Here is a 27,116-nt window from a genome sequence, read left to right as displayed (position 1 = left end):
CAAAGTACTTGTGAGGCTTCACCAGTGCCAACTACAGGGGCAGGATTACTTCACTAGTCCTGCTTGATTAAATTAGACTAAATTAGATTTAAATCAGATTAAATTAGATTTAACTGGTGAAGAAGAAGAAGTGATTAAGGCTGAAGATGAACTTATCTGAATTAAATCCATCAAGAGAATCATACAAAGATTATATCAGCCACAAAAAGTTTCCAGACTTCCAGCACAGACAACAGAAAACTGTTGAAAGACAATGAAGTTGTTCTCAGGAGACACTTTGTTGGTCCGCTGCTTGATGATCTATTTTCTTTTCATGGTACTGCCCTCTTGAACACAAATGGACATTTGGAACATTAAAACGCATTGCTGTCATTAAATATACAGCACTGTACAAATGAAGTCTTATGGATTCTCTCTGGATAATGCTTTACAGATAGTTCATAAAAACATGTGGAACAATGAGCACTCTGGGCTCTCTTCATAGCAAAATCATCCATCTATGGACTACTGGAATCACACTTGAAGTTTCTTGTAGGAACAAACAGTGCACCCGTGTTAGTCTATGGCACTGCCTGTCCTTTGTTGCACAGGAGGCATGCATAATCAATAGTGTGTAGTCTAATTTTTGTTTGGAAGCTTTCTTGCAACTTTTCTGGAACACATCACTCCCTCTTGTATCTCATGATGTATAAAGAATCATAGACTGTCTTCAAGAAACACCACTGTCTCCAGGTTTCTGCTATCCCCTGTCAGCTGATTAGTTTATCAGTGAGACAGCTATAGCCTATCACAAAGAGATCTTCAGCTCTGGCATATAAAACACCTTTAAGCTCACAGTAAGGCAGTGTATTCGCAGTTATGTGTTGCAGACTCTGTTATCAGTCATCATTTGAAAAACTTGCTGTAATACATAAACAAATCTTTCCACCAATGCATTTATTGTAGGATTAGAGGCTGAAGGGATATATTTAAGATCACCTCTCTTTGTAAGCAGTTGGAACTCTTCAGATATTAACTGAATTCCACAGTGACTTGCAAACTGTTCAGAAGCATCATTCTTCAACAATCATAATCACGATTTTCAACATCTGCACTGAGCTAGACATATAGAATGAGCATCTGTAGATTCAGAAGTCATCTTTGGTCATTATGTTGGCATCATTATCTTCATAAGATGCCAACCACACTTTCTGGGGAAAAAACAAACAAACAAAGAGCAACTAACACAACATGATTCCTGAATTATCAGTTGTGTCTGCTTCAATTTGTTTTTGTTTTGTTTTGTTTTTGTTTGTTTGTTTGTTTTTGGTGTTTTTTTTGTTTTTGTTTTTTTTTAAGCTAACATAGCCATAGCTATGTGAGCAAAACAGTATTTATGCACTGCCAACGTCATCTATTTAATTCCATTTTATCTGATCATATTGAAATCTATTGGGATTTTTAGTAAAATGTGCCAGTTGATACAGTGATATTCAGTATATACCAGGTCTAGGGCTAAATTAAACTTTGTATGAGTGTTTACTTCACATACCTCATGGTAGCTCCTCTAAACTCTTCCAAGCTGACAAAACTTTAATTTTGCTTTATTTAGTAGCATTAAAACAGTTCATGGTTGAATGAATGGATAAACATTACTATTTAGAAAGTCCATTTTATAACATGATACTCCACAAATTAAGCTATTTCTAGCTTAAGAGCTAGTTTTACCCTTTACGTGGCTAACAGTTGCACACTTTGGTTGGCTTACAAGATGATTACACTTCGGATTTCAGTACACTTTAGAACTAAATTTATTATCAGAGAACCAATGTCCTGTTGCTACTATATGCCCTAATTTGAAATTTGTGGAATGTTTCAGTTTTCCTTTAATCTGTACTCAAACTAGCACTTGTTAGAATGTTCAGTTGTGTACTTTTGCTGAAAAACTCAAAAATCAGCAATGCTGAATTTCCTAAAAGCAACTGATGAATGATATTCTACCAAGTAGTAGATGCTTCATCTGCTTTTTACTCTGATTTTCTTATAGTTAACTTGGAGTGTGCTCACTACAACATAGAATCTGAATGTCAAAGGCCGCAAGACTGTAAGCAGATGCAGCTGAAAAAGGAGATCACTTTCAGGACTTTGACCCATGTGCACAGAAGCAAAAAGCAGAAATTATTTAAGTCAAGTGGCTTAAGTCTTTTTCCCCCATTTAAACAGAAATTACTGCCCCTTAGAATAGTACTTTCTGCCCAGTTTAAAGAAAAGTAGGAAATGACAGTGACAACACATTTAACCAGACCTCATTTGGGATACCTCCAAGTACTTTTGGTAATGATGCAGTGGTGCTTTTTGGCTTTGAATTAGTAGTCAGCCTTGGGTCAAAAACATGCACTCCAGTTCCTAACTGTTTTGCACAGAGAAACAGAACAGACAATTACTGTAACCCAATATGCACTATCCACAGTTAAGATGAGATTAATGCACTCAGTCTCTGAAAACCTCAGCAGATATTTGTATTTGATCTTTAGGGGTCATCTCTTAGCCAGACACAGCTTCTTCTTTCTTTCTCCCTCAGGAGAAGTAACAGCACTCTGATTTTTACCACACCATATCTTTCATAAGAGCAATAGGGACTGTTATAAAGCTTTCACCTTGGAAAGTTATGGTTGAGCATGAAGTAATCACTGGAGAACATAATTTCTGATTACCTCTCAGTTTGCAATAGGCAAACCAATAATCCAGCAGGGACACATGAATCCACTGACTCCCTTTTCATGCCCAACTCCTCTGAAGGAAGATGAGGCATTCGCAGTGCAGACATTTTACATGCTGAAATACTGTTGTTCTACATAGAATTTGGTAGAAAAGAGACCTTCAAAATTTGAAGTGGTTTCTTTTTTTCTATCCTTACAGGCTGACCAATGTAACTAAAACACACAAAACTGTGAAACTTACCTGAGATAAACACCTTTCAAGTGAAAATGGTTGATACAGAAGACTGGATTCCTGTTGATTAAGAGCACATTCTGTTGATAAACAGGAAAACAATGTAGCTTGTATGGGTTTATATGGAATCCTCTAGAACCTCTGAAAACTGTAACGCTTGAGTGCCGCCATCAACACTTGACACTACTGCTCCTATAAGCAGTTTTGTTCTTTGTTTATTTGCATGGTTGTCTGAAGAATTATTCCTTTTGTGAGTCAGATTTTTACTTTCAAGTAATTTTATAATATCACTTTCTAACAATAGCAAACAGTTGCATACTAGCTGCTTTTTTTACCCTTTTGTATTTAAATGAGTATACAACACTTTAATTACGAGGGGCAGAAACTGTTTATTCCCATTGTAGTAGTGACTCCACACCTGGATGCAATACTCCAGGTGAGGCCTCACCAGCACAGAGTAGAGGGGCAGGGTCACCTCCCTCAACCTGCTGGCCATGCTTCTTTTAATGAAGACCAGGATATGGTTGCCTTTCTGGGCTGTGAGGGCACATTTCTGGCTCATGCCCAGCTTCCAATCAACCAGTACACCAGGTCATTTTTGGTAGGGCTGCAGTCAACTCTTTCAACCCCTAGCTTGTATTGATAGTGGAGGGTTGCCTCAACCCATGCACAAGATCTTTCATTTGGATTTGTTCAGTCTCATGAGATTCACCTGGGCCCATTGCCCGAGCCTGTCTAGATTCTTCTAGATGGTATCCCATCTCTCTGATCTGTAGGCCACACTTCACAGCTGAGTGGTACTGTTGGTGCAATGGAAGGAAGGAATGCCATTCAAAGGGACCTCAACAGACTCAAAAGGTGGACCAATGTGAATCTAATGGTGTTCAACACAGCAAAGTGCAAGGTTTCCCTCTTGGGCTGGAGGAATCTCAGACATATATACAGATGGAGGAGCAATCCTTGAGAGTAGCCCTGCAGGGAAGGACCTGGGGGTTCTGGTGGATGAAAAACTTAACATGAGCCAGCAGTGTACTCCTGCAGCTCCGAAAGCAAATGGTATCCTGAGGTTCATCAGAAGAGGGGTGGACAGTAGGGTCAGGGAGGTGACTGTCCCTCTCTGCTCTGCCTTCATGAGGTCCTATCTGGAGTACTGCATCCAGGTCTGGGACCCTCAAAATAAGAAAGACAAGGAGCTGTTGGAGAGGGTCTGGAGGAGGGCCACTAAGATGATTAGAGGGCTGCAGTACCTTTTCTACAAGGACAGGCTGAGGGAACTGGGCTTGTTCAGCCTGGAGAAGGCTGTGGGGTGACCTGAAAGCAGCCTTTCAGAATGTAAAGGGGAGCTACAGGAAAGAAGGGGACAGACTGTTCAGCAGGGTCTGTGGTGATAGGACAAGGGGAAATGATTTCAAGCTCAAAGAGGGTAGATTTAGGTTACATATAAGGAAAAATCTTCCACAGTGAGGGTGGTGAGGCAGTGGAATAGGTTGCACAGTGATGTAGTTGATGCCTCATCCTGGAGACTTTCAAGATGAGGCTGGATCAGGTCTGTGGCAATCTGATCTAGCTGTGAACCTCCCTGCTCACTGAAGGGGAGTTGGACTAGAAGACTTAATGATCCTTTCTTGTCTGGGTTTTTCAGAAAGAGTGACATAACATGGGTCCCATTTCATCTGTAATTTAAGCTTAACTGAAGCAGAAGTAATTCAGTGGCTGCTAGCTGAGTAGAAATGTGGAGAACCAGGTGAAAGAATTTCTATAAATTATGAAGCAGATAAAAACACCGAGTCTCTGATCATAATTTGGCACAACAGGATATGAAAAATTAAAAAATATTGAATTCAAACAATAATTATTGAGGCAATAAGATGTTCAAAAGTCATTAGATGGTCTTTGATGGCCCTTCCAACTCAAGTTGTTCTATGATTACATGATTCTATATATTTTACTAACATTTTCCTTTATCCTTCTGTTTTGCATTTTGTTTTATGCCTGTGGCATTTAACAGATAATGACAGGCAAAAAAGAGGTTCAGACACCCTGTTTTCTTTCAGCATAGCTGTACTGGAGCCATCTTCAGACTGACATTGATTGTGGATCAGAAAGAACCCATCAGGTTTTCCCAAACTCAGTGGAAGACCACTCAGATTGATATTAGAGTGTGTTGACTGACTATGCCCTTAACTATATGGAGAACAACTCATTGGATGTGCACAGAAATAATGACTCAAAACACCTCATTTAGAGTACAAGGAGGTAAGTATGTTTGTTGGTATAACTCAGCAAATCCAGCCTCTCATTCTCCAGTTACTTGCTGCCCAGAGCTTGCCTTCTGCTATCGGGTTTTCTTTAAGTATGTGCGCAGCAAAAATGACTGCCTTAAGGATCAGTTTGCCAAACCTGTTTTCTGCTGTGGCAAGCTGGTTTTTGTTTTTGTTTTTTAAAATGTGCTTTTCAGAGTTTGCTGATGGAAAACATACACTTACTTCATTTTACAAGACGGTATCGATTTTTTTTTTTTTTCTTTAATCTGGCAAAACATTTTCAGTCAACACCAATTTTGCACCTCAAAGCACGCCAGAATTCCTGTGTTGCAATGTTCCAGTTTCTGTTTCAAATTACAAGCAGTGCAAAAGTTGTGATCTGTCAGGAGAACTACCTTTCCACAGAATAATGGGAAAGCCCAAACTTGGATGGGATCATTAAGTCATGGGGTTCGGTGAAATAAGTGCTCCTGTAAACATAGTGAAGTTATTATTTTTCCTGTGGAAGAGTAATTTACAGTATTTTGTTCCATGTCATTCGCACAGTGCTTCTGTCCACTCGGCTTTCAATGAAGATTTACCATTTGGGTTCCAGTGATTATGGTACAGATTACTGTGTTGTTTTTTTTTCTGTTCTCCAGAACCAGAATGTATGATGAAGCAGCACAGACTGACCATGACAAGGCAACTCAGGCAGAGAGTCTGCAACGTATCAGGAAAGAATCAGCTGATCAAATGGGAGTGCATTACGCTCATCAGAAAAATTTGTTAATAAGGAAGCAGGAGCTCTCAACTCTTACAGAAATGCATTCAATGAGCCATAAAATAACACATGGGAGAAAACAACAACAATTCTCGTGCTACTGAGTGTACTAAGAAACAGTCCCTGCCAACTTCACGGAGAAGCACAACTTGAAGGGAACCATAAACCTGCACTGATCAGATCAGTACGAGTAGTTGGTAAAGGCATCACTGCCACCGAGGCTTCGGGGACCTTAGCCCCGCGCTTTGCTTCAGACCCCGCGCACCGTGTGACCTCCCGCGGCCTCCTGCAGCCCGCCCCGCACTTCGGCTCTGCGGGGAGCGGGACTACTGCGCGCTCCGTCGGACACGCACGGGCTGTGAGCAGGCACCACGGCCGGGAGCGCCTGAGGCGGAGGCCGGCTCCCCACAGCAGCACGGTGACCCCAGTCCAGGGGCCCGCGGGACAGCCGCCAGCTCGCACCTGTTGCGCTGAGAGCCTGCGCTAGCGGAGACGAGAAAGGCTTTTACCGCAGCGGCGAAGTACCGGTGCCGGTCATTTTAATAACGAGCCGTTTAAGAGCGCAAAGGGCTAAAGCGCCGCGACACCACGGGACGCAGCGCTGCCACCCGCGGCTCCCACCGCCCGGCCCGGGGCTTGCGGCACGGCCTGACGTCATCGCCCGCGGCGGGCGGGGCGTGGCGGGGCGCGGCGCGGGGCGGGGCGGGGACGGGACGGCAACGCGGGACCGGTGCGGGAGCGCGGCGCTGGCGGCGGGGAGCGGTGCGGTGCGGTGCGGTGCGGTGCCGTGCTGTGCCGGCCGGCTGGCGCCATGGAGGAGTTTCTGCAGCGCGCTCGGAGCCGCCTGGTGAGTGGCTTCGCCCCACTTGTCCGCAGCCGCATTGGTCGCCCGCAGCCCCGGGCGTGGCACCGCGGGCGCTGCGGGCGCTCCTGTCTGGGGTTCGTGGCGGGGGGAGCCGGCGCAAGTTGCTGCCCTGTAATTATTGCTGAATAACGCTCGGCTTAACGAGTGCGCGAAGCTGTGCTCGGGGGTGGCCGCCTGCCTTTTTGGGGTTATTTGCGCTTTCGCTGGGACTTCCAGGTGCATCAAGTTGTGTAGCTGAATAGGAAAAATGATATCGGAAGACACCGAAAGGCTGTCATTTCTGTGCTGTAAGCGTCCCCGGGAGCACGGGACAAGTTTGGATAAGCAGGACTGAAATAACTGAGGAATCTGCAAAGGAGGCGGCAGAGTGGCTCCGCAGCTGCGGCGCTGCCGTGGGAGCTCCGCGCCCGGTTTTGCTGGCGGGGCTCTGCGAAGCTGCAGCGCGTTGGTGCTGCGTGCGGTGTCTGGTACCTGGCGCCGAGCAGCGAGTACTGCTGTCTCCGTTAGGTGCAGTGCGGAAGTGGGATGTTTTTAAGACCTGCATGACCTCGGGGTGCCTTGTCTCTAGTATCTGTATAAAGCTCGGATTTGCTGTTCTAACCTTTGTGGGCAGCTCTCCTGATCACTTTCTCGGTTCTAAGAAGTGGGTTCAATTATAGAAATAACCATGGGTTAGTTAAAAAAAGAAAAGAAAAAGTAATAAGAAAATCCCCTGCTGCTAATTTTGCCTCGTGTTTTCTGGGGCTTGGAACCTGTGTGCTTCTGGAGTTGTGTTCTCACCCCCTGGAGAGTTGCTGTAGAAAACTTGGCTAATTAGAGCATCAAGGCCTCCCCACTTCTTTGGTCATGTCAGGAACCTCTGGAGACTGAGAACTTACAAAAGAAAGTTATTCTTTCTCTGATAGCCGTCATTCTCTCTAGTAAATAATTTGTAAAGTATGTTTTCTTATAACATCTCTTGTTATTGTACGTGTATTATGAATCAGAGAATGAATGCACTCCTTTGAGGAATGGTGAAATGGGAGATAAAGAAAATCCCCTGGTGGATCTCTTAGCACCTAACTGTGTTGGTGAGTGTGAAGGATAATCATGAACAGCATCATCTTGATCACATTCCAGCTCTGTTTAGGAGCTTGTAAACTGTTTCACTCATGTTCTTATGTAAGCAGCATAAAGTTCAGTAGCCCAGTTAAAATATGCTGTGTAGAGCAGTTACAGGTACTTAATACACTTTCACACCAGCATTTTATAAAAGGCAACTTTTGAACTGGAGATTTGTCTTTGACGTGTGCTCTGGCCAAGTATATCAGAGGTGGCCTTACTTAACATTAATAGAAATTCCTTATGGTAGAGATCACCTCCGTATCACTGGTAAACAGAAATCAATGAGAACAACTTGGTTTTGCTTCCAAACACAAATACTTTGTTAGCCTTTTTGAAGTGCTGTTGGAAATCAGGCAGGAGTTATTTGGAAAAGCACAATCTGAAGAAGGCTGCATTATTTCTTTGATTTAGAGGAAACATAGAGCAGAACATCTGAACGGTAGCTTTTCTTATTGTTTTCACTGCGGGTTTTCAGAAGGCATGAAAACTTCTCTGTGTGCCTTCTGGACTGTGTGAGGAGAATGCTTGTTCTGGAGCAGTCTCCTTTACTTGGAGAGCCTGGGGGTGTCCTTCTGGCTCTTGCTGTGTTGTATAGCTATTCCAGCTGGGCTTGGCTGGGGAAGAAGGGTCCAGACTCTGGAGTGTCCTCTTCCAGGTTGGCTTCAACTTGATGATTTCCTTTATACCACTGTAGCCTGAAAAAGGTAATTCAGAGTAACTAAAAGTTTCCATTCTGCTGCACAGAAAGCTGTTGTATCTGAGACTTGGCCATGCCAGTCTTACCATGCTAGTATTTCATAATGTAGGTAATCTTACTAGGCTAAACTGATTACAGTGTACCGACCATATGAATACTTCTCAGCATGAGTAACGGAAAAAATTCTTTACTCATAAACAATAGCTACAGACCATGCCAGAAGAACAATTGCTCCAGACTGTGCAGGGGAACCTATTACTGCAAGTGCTTCATCATTCATTTGGCTCTGGCTCCAGCCACAGCATTAATCAAGGTTGTTTTTCTACATGGAGCAAATTCTAGATGAGAACTATACCACAGAAAAGATTTACACTTCTTTTCCTCTTTTTAAGTTAATATTTTATTTTATTTATTTATTTATTTATTTTAATGCTCTTTTGTATGTATTATATTCTCTACATGTTATAAAGTGAAGTCACCATCAGGCTTTTCTTTCTCTAAAAGCAATTAGCTTTTCTTCTGTGACTTCTCATGAACATAGAAAGTTTTCAGTTGTTCTCAATATGGGTTATGTATATACTCTGTGTAAATTCAAGGAGGAAAAGACAAAACATGGCAGAGTATAACAGATGCTGTACTGAAATTTTTGGACATTTATGGGGTTCAGTCTTGCAAGTTGCTTTTATTTTATTTTATTTTCCCCGGTCTTCACCAAGAATGGTCGTAATGTGAGAACAGCTGACGCTAGGTGAGACCAAAGGTCTGTCTCAAACAATGTTCTGCCTTGACCAAGGGAAGATTACGAGTAGTAGAATACATACATACATACGTACACACACACATATATATATACACACACATATATACATATACATACACACATATATATACATATATATATATATATAAAGTTTCCGAAAGGTTAGTTTAAAATGCGTATCAGAACTGACCTGTTAGCCACAGCTAGAGCCTGCTGTCGGGGCTGGTTTGTTTGCTGTTTGTTTTAAAATCCCTTTGTGCTTTGCTTTCCTTCAAAATCCTTGTATCATAGACATTTTTTTTTTCTTTATTTATTTATTTATTTTTAGAGAGGCATAAGAGTTTATCATTTTATAATATTCTGATTGTGAGGGGGGGAGGAGGGGGGAACCATTTTTGCTTATTATAAACCACCTCCTTGACAACTTTAATGGGTGGGCCATAGTTCTTGTGCCTTGAGTAAGTGGCATTTAGTAAAGGAATATTACCATACCTCCATTCTCTTCTCTCAAAGACATTTCTAAGTTAACATTTTCCACAGCCTCTACTTATATGAGCACTGTGCTATCCTTGCTCATCTTTGTGGCTTCTCAGAAGATTTTGTAGCTTTATTAACCCTTTTGTAAGTTATGGACCCCTTAACCACCTGCAATATATACGACACTTACACACAGTAGACTTATTGCAGTAGAACAGTGTTTCACTTTTTCCGCCCTTTTATTGAGATTTCTTGTTATTCTACTTATTTATTTAACTGTCAGAAAGCAATTTCTCTGATGTTTTCAGGATATTATCTGCAACGGATACATGGTGTGATTTCTGCCTAGTAATACCCAATTTAAAGGCTATCTGACTGCATACTTGGCTTTATTTCCTAATGTTCTCCACAGTCTGTACCTTTTAGCCTAGTCCCTCAGTGCCACAAGTCTTTTTGCAGCTTTTATGAGCAGCTTTAGATTTGACTCTCCTGAATAATCTGGTATAGCCTACAGCCTTCATCAACTCATCAATTTGCCTGTCTGCCCTACTGGAAATAATATTATTTATTATTTATGGATAGGAAGAACAGCACATATCCCACCACAAATCCTTCTGGAGAATCCTTCTCAGATGATTTCCACCAACTTTTATTTTCCACTGTCTCTTAGGAGGAGCCATACGTGAAATATTGTTTGCTGCATCAGATAGTGAAGTTTGGTACCTTTCAAGTAATCTCGTGTGCCCCATACAGTTTTGCAGTGAGGCCAAAGGACTGTGAGAAGTTAAATCAAGGGAGTCAGTCTGTCAAGAAAAAAATAAACAACAACAAAAACAGTAAGATTTTTTTCTTAGAAGCTAAGAAAATTCAGAATTCTCCTGGGAGCACGCTAAGACAATGGCTGGCAGCCAGCGCTTTCTCTCTCGCCTGAGGTCCGTGCTCAATTGGGAGCTTAATGCTTTGTATGCTGGTTTCGGTGAAGTCAAAGAGGACAGAATGAGCCTAGGAAAAGGCTTAATGTGCAGATGATACTGATACATCCACATACTGCAGCAAACCGCTTCAAAGTAGCAAAAGAGAGATTGCCCTCCCTCTGCAGAGAGTTGTAGATTAGCTGGGGAAATAATCTTTCTAAATGCTGTGTCATCTTCAGCCTTTAACAACATTGGGAGGGGAATAAAAAGCCAAAGGGACTTCAAGTTCTTTTAATCCTTTGCTGCTGTGGAGAAGTGACTATAATGCAAAACCAGTGTTAAACCTGGCAGGACAGTGCACTGCAAATAGGGAATTATGCTCCCAGAAATATGTGCTCAGAGAAAAATTGGATGATGTGTCTGGACATTTTCCAAAGGGAGGGTCAGGCCCATGACCAGGGAGATGCCCTTGAGAATTTACTAAAAGTCTTCTGAGGTATTGCTTTGGTATTGCTATGAAAAATGAATGCTGTGTTTATGAAGCAAAGAAGTTAAGGAAAAATTACCGGTGATGGCATGACTTAAGCAGATTTATGTGGTCACAGTTTAAGAACAAGCTGAGTCACTTACATGTTTATTTATATTGCCTTTTATCTGCCTATCTGGAGCCTTTTTTTTTTTTTTTTTTTTTTAATCAACCATAGCTAGTTCTTGCTTTGAAAACAAAGTGCTTGATTTAGCTGGAATAAAGTGGTAGCTTTTTGGGAAGGAAAACATAGAAGTGAAGCAGAAGTTATCTTCCTGGAAACTTATCTAAGCAAAGGGATAGAAAATAGGCTTTTAAGTGTTAAGGGTGATCAACTTCTACTCTCTCATGTATCTTCTTTGCATTAATCCAGCAGCACAGAGTGAACTAAGCTTTATTTAGCAGGGCACTTACAACATGTACAGAACGAAAAGCATTACTGATGGTACTGACAAAAGCAAGAAAACTCACATACATAGGATTTACAGACTCTTAGATATGTTGCAGAATCAGAGCCTTGCAGATGATTAACCTTTCGTTCCTTAAACCAAGCAGAAGTAAGTAAACTCTGCAGTATCTGAATTTACACAAGGAACAGTTGTGAGGAGTGCTGAGCAGATACAAGTATTCAGGGACTCACAGAAGCAAAGTGATTGGAAAAATATGTTGGAAGATTCTTCTGAAGATTAATTTCAAATAAATATACAATATAAGGAGAAAAACCTGCCGGCAGGAAAGCACCAACATGGAGATGGGACTGTTGGCTTAATGCATATAAGACCTGCTTGTAGTGTGACAGAGATGTTTTACAGAATGCAGTTTTGGGGACACAGGCTGCAGATCACCTAATAAGGCAGAATAGACCTTGGTATTTTTGTACACACATGCATGTACTTACTGTTATCAGAAAGAATTATACCCTGTGTTCTTAAAGTCTTTTCCATCATCATTGTGCAGTTTCAAGTGAAACGTCTTTTTCTCTTAAGTACAAATAACCAAAAAAATGTTTCTTCACTGCAGGAAGAATTCAGAGAATCTTATTAAAATGGCTCAAAGGATTGAATTGCAAGGAAGAATGAATGAACTAAACATAACACTTGATTCAATTAATGCTGAGCTGAGAATAAGAGCACTCCAGATCTGTGAAGTACTAAATGCGATGCAAAGAAAGAATCATTAATTCATGTATATAGGTGTAAATAAGAAACCTCGAACAGATCAACAGAAGCCTAAAAACAAGTAAAATTCCTGAAAATTAAGCTTTCTAGCTACAAGACCAATTTCCCAGGGAAAGGGCAGATCCCCTACTTTAAGAGCAAGCCCAAATAAACCCTGGTTTGGATTAACTCATAAATAAAACTACTTGAAGAATCAATCTACAGTTGTAAGGAAAACAAGCTGTCTTACTTAATAGCTCCTTGTAGTTCCAGCAAAGTCATACTGACTACAGATATCCAGTAGAAACTTGGGAGATGGAAATGCTTTTTCACCATGCATCTTCTTGCTTTTGGAGGACAACACTTTTTAAACAATAGCCTGTTCTTCTTGGCTTTTATCCTTCTCAGATGTAGTGATATTTTCTCATTAACTTCTTGGGTGTTGAGTAATTTGTACGGCTGATATAGTTTTCTCACTGTTCTGCAAAAAACAATATCCTGTAGTCATCTCAGTGCACTGTAAGTCAATTTACTAATTTATCATGCTGCACAGGTTTAAGCGTATCACCATGGTATTGACCAGGAACCTATTATACAAGAAGCTACATAAATACTTTATAAAAACTTCTATTCAATCCATGTCTTAAGGAGTCCATAAAATAAATTGAAGGGAGCAGTGGAATCCAGGGCAGTAGCAGGATAATAAAAGGTGATAATATTAATGTATCCTGATCTATTTGTTAGTGTTTTGGCAAAGAGCAGCTTTGAGAAGTTGTCGCAGAAAGGAAAATGGTTTGGAAAAGACATGGAGACAGCAGACATGGATGAGAAGATTTGATTATTTTCTCTGTTCCACTTTGGTATTGGCCAGATGGAGATAGAAGTTTACATTTCATTACTGAACAGGATATTCAGAAACAGAGGAAGGTTTGTAAAGGTTAGAAATCAGTGGTTAGAGATTCTGTTCAATGTGATGGAGCAAGGAGATCTTGGCAGTGAGATGCTGGCGCTGGAGTGGCATGCCAGGAAAAGTTGTCTCGTGTTGGGATTCTGGAACTGCCAGGGTGCCTTTACTAGAACCAAAGAATGCTTCAGAGGTTAAACCATCAAGTACTGATAGCTTGAGTGCGAGCTCTGAAGGGAGAGGATAGGCTGATCAAGAAGAAAACCTGCTAGAATTGGTAGTGGGTAGGATGAGAGCTGGGGTATTTGTGTATCTGAATTGAGCACAGGGTCAAGGTGACAGGCCTGGGAGATGGGTAGGATGGCTTTATTACTCCCTGTATGTCCCTGTGAGAGAGAGGTAGAGGAAAAGGAGAAGGCATGAAAGCTCTGGTCTAGCCATGCTTAGTTTGAGATTACGGCAAGGTTCTGCTGGGGAGAAAATGTGGGATATCAGTTTAAAAGAGGCAGGCACTGATCAGAACTGAAATCTTGCTTGTCATCCTGGAGTTCTGAGGGCGGTCAGATTCAGCGCTTCAGTGATTTGATAATATTCTGGTTTTATTATTTTTCTCCAAAAAAGTTGACCAGTGCCCACAGTGTTATGCAGTGCTGCAACAACTGCAGTGATATCACTTGTTCTAGTGGACTAGCATGGTAGGGACAGTGGAGTGGCAATGAAATGTCAGGAACATTTCAGAAAAGAGTGACGTCTTGATGATGTCAGGCAGTGCTCTTTCCTTCTTTATAGTGCCATTTGACAATAACAGAACAGCATGTAATAGACCTAATAGACTTAATGTGCTGGCCCAGTTCCATTTTGCACAGTCATAACCTGCTTTTGTTAATTTCCATCTAGCCTCAATTTATCAGCCTTAGGCCTCTCTACGTCAATTGCTGTCTAGAGCACAGTGTAATTTTTGCAGTGTAACTGTCTGAAGTGATTTACCTGTTTGATACTAAAATTCTGCTGGATCACAGTGTTTATTTCTTTTTGTAAGCGACATGACTTTGATTCTTTCTATGTGCAACTGTCTTTACATACAGCGCCAGACATTAACTAGTGAAATCAGCTGTTGCACCAGCCTTTGAGTGACAGACCATCACGCTGCAGTGACCTTTTCTCTAATGGTTAATCTTGTTGTACAATGATTACATTGTGATACAGAGCGTAAGAATTATTGAAGTTAATAAATGCTGTTTTGCTGTTATACAGCAGTGACTTAAAAATCTTGAGCAAAGATGAGTTGGTGGGGAATACGAAACTTGAATTGTTCAGATTCTACCGTGACTCATGAAAAGAAGTGGAGACACTGAGTCTAGACAGCAAGCTGGCAGGGAAAGGGCAGTTCTTCTCTTTGAACCTTGTATGCTGTTCAGCTGTCAGTGGGTTAGTAGAGCCCAATGACAATAATTTATTTATTTTTAGTTCTCTGTATGGAAATCAGGATTGCTCCATTTGGAATGTTTTTGGCTTTTCAGAGAAACAGCAACAAATGGTTAGCTTGTAAAACACCAGCAGGGACAGGGACAGACTCTCCTAAATATGGTCAGTTGGCAAGTGACCAGATGACTGATTCAGCACCCTTTCCTTTACTTAACAAAGATTTTAATAGGCAGTCAAAGTCATTTTCAGGCTTCAGTGGATTACAGCTGAGTCAGAGGGAACACAGTGACAGGTTAACTTGTTAGGAAGGTATCTTCCTGTGTTTGTGCATGCATAAAGTCCACAGAAATTCCTTATATGCCTGGCTAGTTTTGTTACAGGTAAATCTGTTTGAATCTTTGAGTATTCACATAACCTGGAAGAGGAAATGGCCTTACTTAAGTGTTGTTTAAGAGATTTATGCCTTTGTGAATTTTTGGGAAGGCTATCTTGCTGGGCTCCTAAATGGTTTTTAGGTGTTTGAATAGGTGATCTTATCAAGCTGAAAGACTACATACGATGGTAAAACAATGATTTCACTTCTGGCCTCCCTATTCTCAGATTTATTTTTCTGTTGCTTTGAGTTTTTAATCTTTTCATTCAGGAACCATAAAAATAGTAATTATCCATTCAATTGAAGGAAAGAACTGTAGTGGATAAAACAGACTTTTTGTTTGTTTGTTAGTTTAATTTTGTGTCCTTCATCTTGATTTAGTTGGAACAATAGTTGAGATAGTAGCTGTAGTACAGTTTTCATCAGGAAAAATATTCTAATTCAAGTTTATGTGAATTGCATACTTTTTTTTTTTTTTTTTTTTTTTTTTTTTTTTTCCTCTGAAATTAATTACTGTTTAGATTGTTAGGGTTTAGCAGACTGAATCATCTCACTGTGGTAGAGTCTGCAGTGAGAGATTTACTTCCTCCCTGCCACCCGCAGGGAAATGTGTGCACTGAGCTCTCTGTGGTAGGATATAACTCTGGAGCCTTCACCTTTTTGCAGGGACTACCAACTGAAAAATTGTGCTGTTTCTGAAGCCACCTATAGAACACTGTATACCAGATACTGATTTTTGTTTTGTCTGTTTGTTTGTTTTTTAATAAAAGTTGTTTTGTACATGAGAGGGTGTATATATATATTTACCCATTCATTGTTTATTTGTTTTCTGGATATTCTGAGGCTAGCTATGTAAACTCATAAAGACAGTTAACTCTGTGCCGCTCTCTAGGACTTGTTCCTTCCTCTGAGAATTTAATGTACACCAGAACTTGAGCAGTGTCAGGCTTAGGAAGAAAGAGCAAAGGTAAGGGACATCATTTATTTTTTTTATAAGAGTGACATAAGAGCAGAATGGCGTTAAAGCAGTCATTCTAGGTGTGAGACAGCAGCGCAGCCTGGAGTTCTCATCTTTTATCTCTAGAGACCGGACTCAAATTCTGTTTTAGATCACATGAGAAAATGAGTTAAGTGGTCTAATCTTAGCATCTATTGGTTCACCTGTCAAAATCACTGCACAGTTCTCAACTGACGGCTTTTGTGCAGTTTATAATGCAAACAGTTAGAGGGGTTTTTAAGATCTAGTCTGAAGTATTTTGGTTCATCTGCTTTACCAAGTTTGCAGAAAAGCTGTGCAAGCCTGTCTTAATATCAAACTGTTGAACCTTCATAGAAAGGTTTAAAAAAATCAACAGCTCTCCCAGATGTATAGAGATTGGGCCGGTTACAGTCTCGTGGTTTGAAAAGAGCATTTATTTACAGATTTGAAGTAAAACACAACCTGCAATTTATAGAGGAAAACCATCTGATCTACAGAAATATTCTTAGTTAAATTTTGGTAAATATGAAGACTATGAAGTCTGCTTGACTGAAAATAATGGGATCTTAATTTTTGGGAATAGAGTGACCTAAAGTTACATGTTACAGAAAAATGGCTTAAATGGTGTTTGATGTCTCTACTCATATGTAATAATTCAAACATGTCTCTTTACCAGTATCTATGTTGGCACAAACCATAAGAAAACATTCAGGTTTTCTATTGATTTTTTGTTTTTCATTGTTTTTCAAGCATCTGTTTTGAAGTTTTTCTCTTGCAGTGGAAATTAAAATTCTGCTGCCACAGTGGTCAAAATAACAAGTAATGACAACTCTGATAAGCATTCAGAAACCGATTTCTGCCTGCTAAAATGGAATGCTGTATAGAAAGGCATTCTGTTTTAATGCTCACATTTGCAACACATGAGTTTACCTTGTTTCCTTTTCGCCACAACCTCATAGCTAGAGAATCTCACAGTAAATTTCAGCAGTTTCACTGTGGTGCAGTACGAGTTCTTTCTGGTTCTCCACAACTGTTTGTAATACTGCAGTTCGCCATTTTCTTCTATGCCAAATAATGAGGTACAGATGGGTTCTTCTGAGCATCTTACAACGTTAAGGATAAATTGGCCCTTTAACACATGGTTATTCATCATCTGCCATCTTTTCTTCAACTTTATAAAACGCCATCCATTGCTAGATAACAAGACAGCTCATCTTGCCTCTGAGGTTGCTTCTCTTTGCCTCTCGTTGTGCTGGAAAATAAGCAGGATTCTAAATAAGATGTGAAATGATATTCTAAGTCTTTCTAGCCCTGCTTAATTACATGTATCCTCCACCGTTAAGTGAGTACTTAATCACTAACCTTCTAAGCTAGTTAGATATACATTTTAATTCTTAACACATCTCTGTTTTTAAGGGTTTATATTGGTGCTGTTTGATGATACTGCAGAAAAAGCAACCTAGTTAGTTGCCATCTTAATTAGTTATTAAAATCAAGCTTCTTCCCCCCTAAACAGGTAATTAATACTGATATTGAATGAACATTAGACTAAAAGTTCAACATCTTCTCTTTCCTTCCATAAATTAGAAGTAGTTGTACAAATGAAATTCGTGGGTAATGCAGAAATAAGAAATGATAGGTTTGTGGCAGTGAGAGCAGGAAGAACTCAGGACATAATATTGTTTTGAGTGGTTGGAACAACCCTGTAGTGTAGTAGCAGAAGTTAGATGGAGTTCCTAGCAGGACATGTTCTGCCCAATTTGGAAAATTAGCAAGTGATTGTGGTAGACAGCATTCAAGGCACTGTAAGATGAAAACAATTCTCAGAGGCACAATAACATGTCCAATCCTGATTTCTGTACTGTAAGAACAGGCTTGGATTATAATGTTTCCAAAATGACTGCATAGGTCCTTGTTAGCAAAAAAACCAGAAGCCAAGATGGAGGAAACTGGAAGGAAGATGCAGAGATTGAACACAGCCTCACAAACGTGTACTAGTCCTTACCAGTTTTCCCTTAGTTTGTATTGTAGGTGGTATGGAATAACCAGCATGGCTTAACCAATGTCAAGTCTTACCTGGCCAACTTAATGGCGTTCTCTGATAGTACATCTGCATTAATGAGCAAGGCAAGAGCAACTGATGCCATCTCTCTGGACTTCAGTAAGGCCTTTGACATTCTCCTCCATAACATCCTTCTCTCCAAATTGGGAAGATATTGTTTTGATGGCTGGAGTGTTCATTGGACAAGAAGCTGCTGATGTAATTGTGCCCAGACAGTGGTGGTCAGGGGCTCAATGTCAGGATGGAGATTGGTGACAAGTGGTGTCTCTCTGGTCAGTGCTGGTACTGATACGCTTTAACATCTTCATTGATGACTGTGTGACTGAGCGTACTCAGCAAACTTGCAGGTGACACTAAGCTGTGTGGTACAGTTGACATTCCTGAGGGACAAGATGCAATTTCTCTAAATCTAGAGACCTAGATATGCTTGAGCAGTGGGCCCAGGAGAACATAGGGAGGTTCAGCAAATCCAAGTGCAAGGTCTTGCATCTGTATAATGGCAATTGCTACTCGCTACAATCTGGGAGACAAAAACATTGAGCACAAGCTTGCCAAAAAGGTCTTGGGGGTACTGGTGGGTGGGAAGCTGGACGTGAGCCAGCAATATGCCCTTACAGCCCAGAAAGCCAACCGTATATTGGCCTGCATCAAAAGAAGTGTGGCCAGAAGGTCAAGGGATGTGATCCTGCCCTTCTACTTTGTGCTAGTGAGATCTTGGAGTACTGCATCCAGATGAGGAGTCCTCAGTACAGGAGAGACATAGACCTGTTGGAGTGCATCCAGAGCAGAGCCACAGAAATTATTTAAGGGATGAGGACAAGCTGAGAGGGCTGGGGCTGTTCATGCTGGAGAAGAGATGGGTCTGGGGGGAACACCTGATAGCAGCCTTTCTGTATCTATAAGGTGGCTATAAGAAAGAAGGGGACAGACTCTTTAGCAAGGTCTGCTATAACAGGTCAAGGGGAAATAGTTTCAAACTAAAACAAGGGATACTGAGTTAGACTGAATATAAGGAAGAAGTTTTCCTGCAATAAAAGTTTGGGAGGCACTGCAGGGACAGATGATAGATGCCTTGTTCCCGGAGGTAATCAAGATCATACTGGACATGGCTCTAGGCAACCTAATCTAACTGTAGGTTTCCCTTTTCACTGCAGGGGAGTTGGACTAGATGATCCTTAAAGGTCCCTTCCACCTCAAATGATTCTATGATTCTGTGATTTTTAAAATAGACTTTTATCTAGTTTTTGCTCTCTTGCTGTCACTTGCATGCACAGGGAAGCACAGGCACTTACAGAGAAAGTGGGTTAATGGACAAGGGAGCCCCTGGGCAGCGTTCTGTGTCTTAGCTGCCTAAATCCAGTGGCAGTGCACTGCTGAGGACTACTGAAATCCCATTGAACCAGCAGGGGAATGGCGTCTGTGTGTGTCTATGCCCCTGCATGTTTGTGCATTTGTTTGGAGTTGCATGGCTGCATGTACACAAGTGTAACTGATGTCAAGCTTGTAAGTGTAATGTGTTCTAATTTCCATCTTTAGGAAGCCTTCTACCAAGCGTTGAGATGTGCAGGAAAGTTTTTGAATAAAGCTGGTTTGAATGTCATCTTTCATAACTGTGAGAAATACGGTGCTCCTCTAAAGAAAGGAGAAACTTGACCTTCCTTATGCCCTGTTGTCTGCCGGAGCTTTCATGTTTCTGACAAAACTTGAGATATAAGATACTTTTAATGCTCTACTTTCACTTTGATTTGAAGGAAATATGGAGAGATTCTAGTGAGAGAAATAGGAAAACATAAATAATAATGTATTTCTGGAAGCTTTAATAAAAAATCTGGGGTAGGCCTGTTTTTTGATGCAGTTGTAATTTGATGTGTTCTTATGTATATTTCCAAGGCTGAATATTAATAACTATGTCATATTACAGATATATGCAGAGCAGCACAGTTCTTGAGAATGCACTTAAAATCAACCGACTGTCATTTTTAATGGGAAGCAGAGGCTAAACTCTGTCCCCCTGAGATGCTGGCAGAATCCACAGCTCCAGTAAACAGAACAGGTGACTAGATGCCACTGACACTGTACGCAGCTGTAGCTGAAAGATCATTTATCTTCCAGTTAAAAAGATTTAGCCCTTACAGTAAGCTATTCATCTGTGTCAATCTAGAGAAGCTAAGGAAAGACATGCCTTCTAATTCAAGTATGATTTAATTATTTATTTTTAAGAGCAACATGCCGTTTTGCTTGTCTTGAGGACTCCTTAACGCATTTCAAAATGTTTAGACAGTAACCCATTATTTTGATAATTTGGTGTGAGTTAGAGTGAGTTAGTTGATCTATCTAGATGGATAGATACTGTGTATACTGGGAGCTAAAAGCTGCTGCTGTATTTAGCAAAATAACTAAGGTGTTTTAGAGTAGTTAACTAGCAGTGTAAGGGAATTATCTTACATTTTATGCACCTTTGCAGAATACTGCACAGCATAAAAGCCCTATTCTATATCCATGCATGAACACCCTGTTAAGCATGATTCTGGTCTGACTCTTCTAAGTTGGAACAGGTTGGTAACAATCATGAAACTTTATTTGGGATAACTGATGAATGATACAGGGTCAAAGTCAAGGAGTGAAAAACACAAAAAATAGAAGTGAGACTAGTATGATAATCTGAAAGTTGTTATTTATTGAATGCAGTAATATTTGCTTCCTGGTCTAATCAATAATCAAACTAAACTGTGAAAGACTGCCTTGAAAATATGCTTGTACACTCTGTCTACAGATTTTATCTATTATTGTTAGAGAAGGATTAATTTCAAGAGCCCTTCTCTATGTAATTGCCATCATTTCTGAGGGCATTTAATTAACGTAAATCAACATGCATAAAGCTTAAAATAGCTCAAACCCACCGAGCTTTAATAAGTAGGTCTTTTTCCTGGCATGCCTTTACAATGTAGTATAGACAGTTGTACTGGAAGGCCAGAGAGAAACACAAATCTGATGAGCCAAATGTGAGTTGGAAATAGGTGTCACAGAGATAGGATTTTCTCCTCCCTCTCCTCTTCATTAGTGGTAGCTTCTGCTGCTGCACTGCCTGCAAGAAGAAAAGATTTTTATTCATTGTGAAGAAGGCCATTCTGAGCCACCAGATTATTTCTTATTTTGGTGGCTTATTCTGTCATCCAACCCCTTACACTAAAGCTTTCTAGCCTCTGTGCCTTAGAACATGTTGTCTCCACAAGTGCATCTTTTGAAGTGTCCCTGGAGAACAAATTATCAGCCAGTCTGATTTTTATCTAGCCTTTAATTATAGAGATTAGTATCAAATCCTTGAATTGCCGTAGCTATCAGTGAGAAGAAAGACATGGAACAGCTGTGTGATGTATTCTTATTACTAGTTACGGTCAGTAATGTTAATGTGCACAGTAAGTGAAGTGTGACAGTGTTCTATCCCAGTCCTCAGTCCTGTATAGCTGCTGAAGCTGGAAGCCAGGAGAAGGATGGGAATTGCAGTGGGAGAAATTAGTTCTAGTTCTACAGTGCCGATAATGAAGAGAACCAGAGGAAACATACATAGGACTGACTGTAGATCTTATATTCTCCTAGGCAAGATGGAGAATAAGATACCTTGCTGTTTATAAACAGCTTCAATGCAGGACGTTAGTTGTGGAGATATATCTCGTATTTAAAGCCTGATAAAGTCTATAGCAGCAGCTCTCGCATATTCCTGAATATGAAATAGTATCTGGAGGATATATCATGTCTCACTGTATGTAATACTTGACTGCGTATGTGTGCTCACCTGCTCCTATGTGTGAAGTGTCAGAAGTTAATACTTCTGGGCACTTTGCATCTGAAATTCAATGAATTTAGTCTTTTCATGGAGTGTTCCAGAGCAGCATCACATATATTTCAGACTTCTTCATGATGATCTCTAAATCCTCAAGACTATAAAATGTGGAAATATTTAAAAAACAATGAAGATATGTAGGAATTGAAAGTTAAATCAATTGAAAGTTAAATCAGTTCAGATGTTCAAAATCTGGATGTGTAAGCTTGGATAAAAAAAATCATTCATACACTAGAGTTCAAATATAGGGCAGAGTATTCTTTTATTATTATTATTATTTTTCACAAAGAACAACAATAAGAAATTAAGTGGCGTTTTTTGTCATATTTTAGTGCTCTCTGACACAACCAAAAATATTTTGAAGGAAGTAGAACAAACAGAGCAGTTTTCTGAAACAGTTCTACTGAGATTCATGCTGTTTCTGCAATTTTGCTTTTATTGGAGGTTCAGTTTGAGCTGTATTAGGATTAGATCTGTGTTGTTTGGGGTCAGTTGTAATTACATTATGTTATAAAAGGCACTTACATTTCTGGGTACAACAGTATTCTTGAAAAACCATTACCATAACGCCATAACTCTATGCTTACTTTGCACAGGATATCTGAAATGCCTTATCATTTTACGTGCTCAGTTTTTCCCCTCTGCCATTTTGAGTGTTTGTGATGAGTTTCTGGATGCGGCTCTGGGCAGCTTGGTCTGGTGGTTGGAGACCCTGCACATAGCAGGGAATTGAAACTACACCATCACTGTGGTCCTTTTCAACCCAGACCATTCTATGATTCTGTGATTCTCCTATGTTAAGCACAGCTATGTATGCATGACATGCGATGATTTCACAGACTGCATGTAATTGAAACAAAGACTGCAGTTTATTTTGGCAGAGTTAACTTCAGCATGCTGAATGGCCCAAATGTTTCACAATATACAATTTATAATAGGTATTTCAGGGCATGCATAGTTAAACTTTGTATGATGTTATGTATATATCTTGCGTGCTATTTTTAAGGAAATATATATGATTTTAACTTTATATTTTGATGTTACTTATAACAGTGAGATATAATAATTATTAGCACTTCAATCAAATTAACATCAACCACTGCAGTATATTTGGCTGGCTTTAAAATCACAGGAATGTAAGTATTCATATGGCTTCAGCTCAGGGATGTGGGCCTCCTTTGATCAAGTCTATTTCTGTCAGGAGACTTCCTTCTCAAAATATTTTGTCATACATCGCTCTGCCTGGAACACATGCCTCAAATGACCAAATCACATGCAGTTTGGTCTTTATGTCTTTAAACTGTTTACAGATCCATTTAAGTGATCAGTAGAGTGAAACATCTCAATTTTTTAAAAAAAATTATTCAACATTTAAATGTTTATTTAAGACCTGATGTGCTTGTTTTATTCATAAATGGCAAGTACATGTTGGTATTTATGCATATGAATTCTGCCTGAAGTTGCAGGTAAAATGTTCAAATAGGACTGCAGAGAAATATGTTGCCATTTTAGCTTATCCTTTCCTCCTTGACTGATCCTCAGAAAAAAATATTGTACTCTGTTGCTAAAATAGGAAGGAATTATGACCTATTTCTTTTTAATAGACTTTCCTAATTGCATGAATGCTGAACAGATATCCTTTCAACAGCATAATACACCCACCATGTGCTTCCTGTGTAAGGGAAATAAAGCCACGCATAGTTATTCCTCTTGTTTCTTCTGTTAAGAATACTTATTTAACATAAAATGCTTTGTAATGGTATTCTGATCTGTAGAGATTTAGGTAATTAAGTAAGCAGAACTCATAAGCTAAAGAAATACTAGATTGGGAACAGAGAGTGACCTTACACTGTACTACCATGAAATCATCATCAGTTTTCTAATTTAAAGTGTTCCTGTTCAGATAAGTCCTTAACTGGATGCTAGTCAGTATCTGTAAGTGTTTTATATATATATCATCATCATCATAGTATCATAGTATCATAGTATTGTGTGAGTTGGAAGGGACCTTAGAGATCATCGAGTCCAACTCCCGGGATTCGAGCCCTTCTGTGTAGCACACACACACACACGCACACACACACACACACACACATATACACACACACATATATATATAAAACATACTTACACTATATATATATAAAGTATATAAAGTATATATATAAAGAATTGGAACAGACACATTGCTGCTGAGAATTCAGTTCAATACTGCTGCGTTACCAACAAGCTCCAATTTGGCATTCTGCAAACAGACAAACTTCAGATTGTAAAAGAAATAATTCCTACCTGTATATATATATATACCCTTATATAAATATATATACACACAAATAACTTGAATCTGTAGGCTAGCAGCAAAGGAATTATTGGTATACACCAAATATCCATTTGATGGAGTATTGTGTGTTACTGGTCACTGAGGTATACAGTATTTATAGGCAAAATGTAAACACGCTATCAGCACTTGTGTGCTCTGCGAGTAGGAAGCAGGAATCTGGCTGTTGTCTTCTGTATTAGACATTTTTGGCTACTATAATTACTTTCTATATACCTAGGGTTATTTTTTGTTTTTGTTTTTTTGTTTGTTTAGTTTAAGATTTGTTTATTTATTCATTTACATTTAAGGACTCCTTTCTTTGTAAGAGACGACCTAGGAGAGCTGTTATGGTCTCTGATTTTTACCTTTAGAATCGCTGTGAAAGTTTAGAGCTCTGATTTGGTGGAAGGGAGATATTAGCCCAAGAGGAAGCTTACATTGATAGCTTACATTTCTCTCCTTACCTTTGGACCTTTTGTTCTTAACAACAGTAAACACAGAGATCAATGGATGCTTTTTCTACCTGAAAGCTAAGAGCTTGAGGGTTCAGAAAAATCAAACTCCCTGTGTGGAAAAGGCTGCAGTTATTTGTGTTCTCCATAAATTAAAACTAAGACATACTTTGTTAAATGAGAAAATAGAGGATACAGTTCATCTACGTAGAAACTGTCAATTAAAGGTTAAAGTTGAAATATTAATATAATTTATTCTGTTTGCTGTAGTCATTCTCTTACCAAAACAATGGTTGTCTTTTGAATTAGCTAGGGCTGCAATTTCAGGAGGGATAGCAGATTGTCTCTAACACTTAACAGAGATGATTCCTTTATGTATTCAGCAAAGCTATCACTGAAGAGGAAGATGTCTTGCTTGAGTCACTAATATCTCTTCATATGTGATTTTTCCACTTATTACTGCTTCCTTAATAAAATTTTGAAGTAATTTTTTGTGAAAACTTTGATTGGGGTGTGTGAAACTGAACTAAACTGTAAACAACTGCAAACAAAATAGGGTGGGTTCCTTGTTCTCCTATTTTGTTTATGCTTACCCAGACTTTTAAACAGAAATTAATAGGATGATATATCTTCAAAGAAATTGTTGTATTCCTTTGTAATATAGAAAGTGCTTCAATTTACTTTTAAAGTACAATTTAAATGATTTTGTCTATAATTTTTTCATATTTTTAAGGCAATAGTTCATGTGCTTACTGTGAAGTTAACATTTAGTACTACACACTCTGTTTCTACAAAGAGAACATATCTGTTCTTCTCTGTGCTACATACCATTTATGAGATAAAATTGAACTTCTGTGCCATAGAAAGTCTGCCTTCAGTCAACAGAATATTTACAAGTACTGGAACTTGCACTTCTGTTTGGGTAGTGTGTGAAGTTGGTGGCTACAGTGACAATCTGGCTATAACTCTAGGAGAGAAAGGTTGTTTATTACATAGCAGCTCTCCACAGACCTTGGTTGTGCTGGACAAGGACCAGTACAATTAATACAATTTGTTCCTTTGGTTCTGTACCAATTGTTTATCTGCTAAGGCACACACATACACTATAATAGGACAAAATGACGTGGAGTGGAGCTGCAGTTTGGCATTGAAGTAATAATCATCATGATAAATATCACAAGGTGGTCACCAGCACTGTGCAAAACAAGTCACCATTCTCACTTAAAATATGTAATCTCTATATTTTTATTGTTATTTTTGCATCTTTTCAGTGGGTACTGTGGTGAGACTTTGGAATGATGGAACTGCTGAATTCTGTAGTACAAGTGAGAATGGAAAACACCACGTTGATCTCATTCCCTCCTGTAGATCTTTCCAAGCTTGTCCCAAGCCTGGGTGGTAAATCATGATTCCACTTCCCTACTTTTTATTTCTTCCAGAGGAAAGTTTTCAAAGTGATTGATAGTTATTTCTTCCATTTCTATTGTTTTTTGTTTGTCAGTTTGTTTTCCCCTATTCTTAATTGCACGGGATACATATAAGGATTAGATGTAATAGTTCACTTCACATGCTACCTCTTGATAGAAAAAAATTTAAGAGATAAAATGTCCTTAACGTTTTTTTTTTTTCCTTGAAATTTTTTTTCTGATGTATTTAGTAGTATTTTAAATCTTTCCCCTGAGATCCAAGCACTTCACTTTAGTTTTCTGTCTTTTTCTCATTGAATGCCAGCATTATGTATCTTCAAATAAAACCGAGATTTTTTGTTGTTGTTGTTGTTGTTTTACAGGAGTGTATTTTGTATCTTCTGTCTCATTAGCATGAAAATTAACATCAGCAGAGCAAAAATGAATATTTTAGATTGCCACTGTTTATTGCCTTTCAGCACACTTTAATTAAAGTGGCGTTTGTTTGCCTATAATATCACCATTCCCTAATCAATGTACTGAGCAAGCACCATGGTGACAAGATAAGTTGCTTTGTTTTGTTCCATATGTCTGTGTTCCAATTTTTCCATAGTTTTAATTGGTTCCCTGCAGAATAACATTTACAAGCATATGGTATGGAAAATGCTGACTGCATTTGTTATCATATATTTTAGTGCATTGGTGGCACTAGATCACTAAGCCTTTAAATGTGATTATGAGGTTATTTAATGCGTTCAATATTGTGCTTACAACATAGCAAAAATCTGCAGTGAGCCAAATGGTATCAAAGAAATGAGTCTGAATTTCTTCTCAGTGCTTCAAGGATAGATAGGGAAGCTTGATTCATATGAAACATTCATACTTTGTCATCTAAG

The 27,116-nt window shown here is 39.4% G+C and overlaps 1 protein-coding gene across 1 annotated transcript in view; it reads left to right on the top strand.

The window, feature by feature from the left end:
* Positions 1 to 6,704: 6,704 nt before the first annotated feature.
* The window catches only part of PRUNE2 (prune homolog 2 with BCH domain), a 129,794-nt gene continuing 109,382 nt past the window's right edge, over positions 6,705 to 27,116 (top strand). The window contains exon 1 of the mRNA XM_072359109.1: positions 6,705 to 6,805. Coding sequence (XP_072215210.1) covers positions 6,770 to 6,805 — 36 coding nt within the window. The 5' untranslated portion in view covers positions 6,705 to 6,769. The remainder of the gene's footprint in view (positions 6,806 to 27,116) is intronic.

This window comes from Excalfactoria chinensis, chromosome Z, assembly GCF_039878825.1.
Source record: "Excalfactoria chinensis isolate bCotChi1 chromosome Z, bCotChi1.hap2, whole genome shotgun sequence".
Lineage (NCBI taxonomy): Eukaryota > Metazoa > Chordata > Aves > Galliformes > Phasianidae > Excalfactoria > Excalfactoria chinensis.
This window is presented reverse-complemented; position numbering and strand designations above follow the sequence as displayed.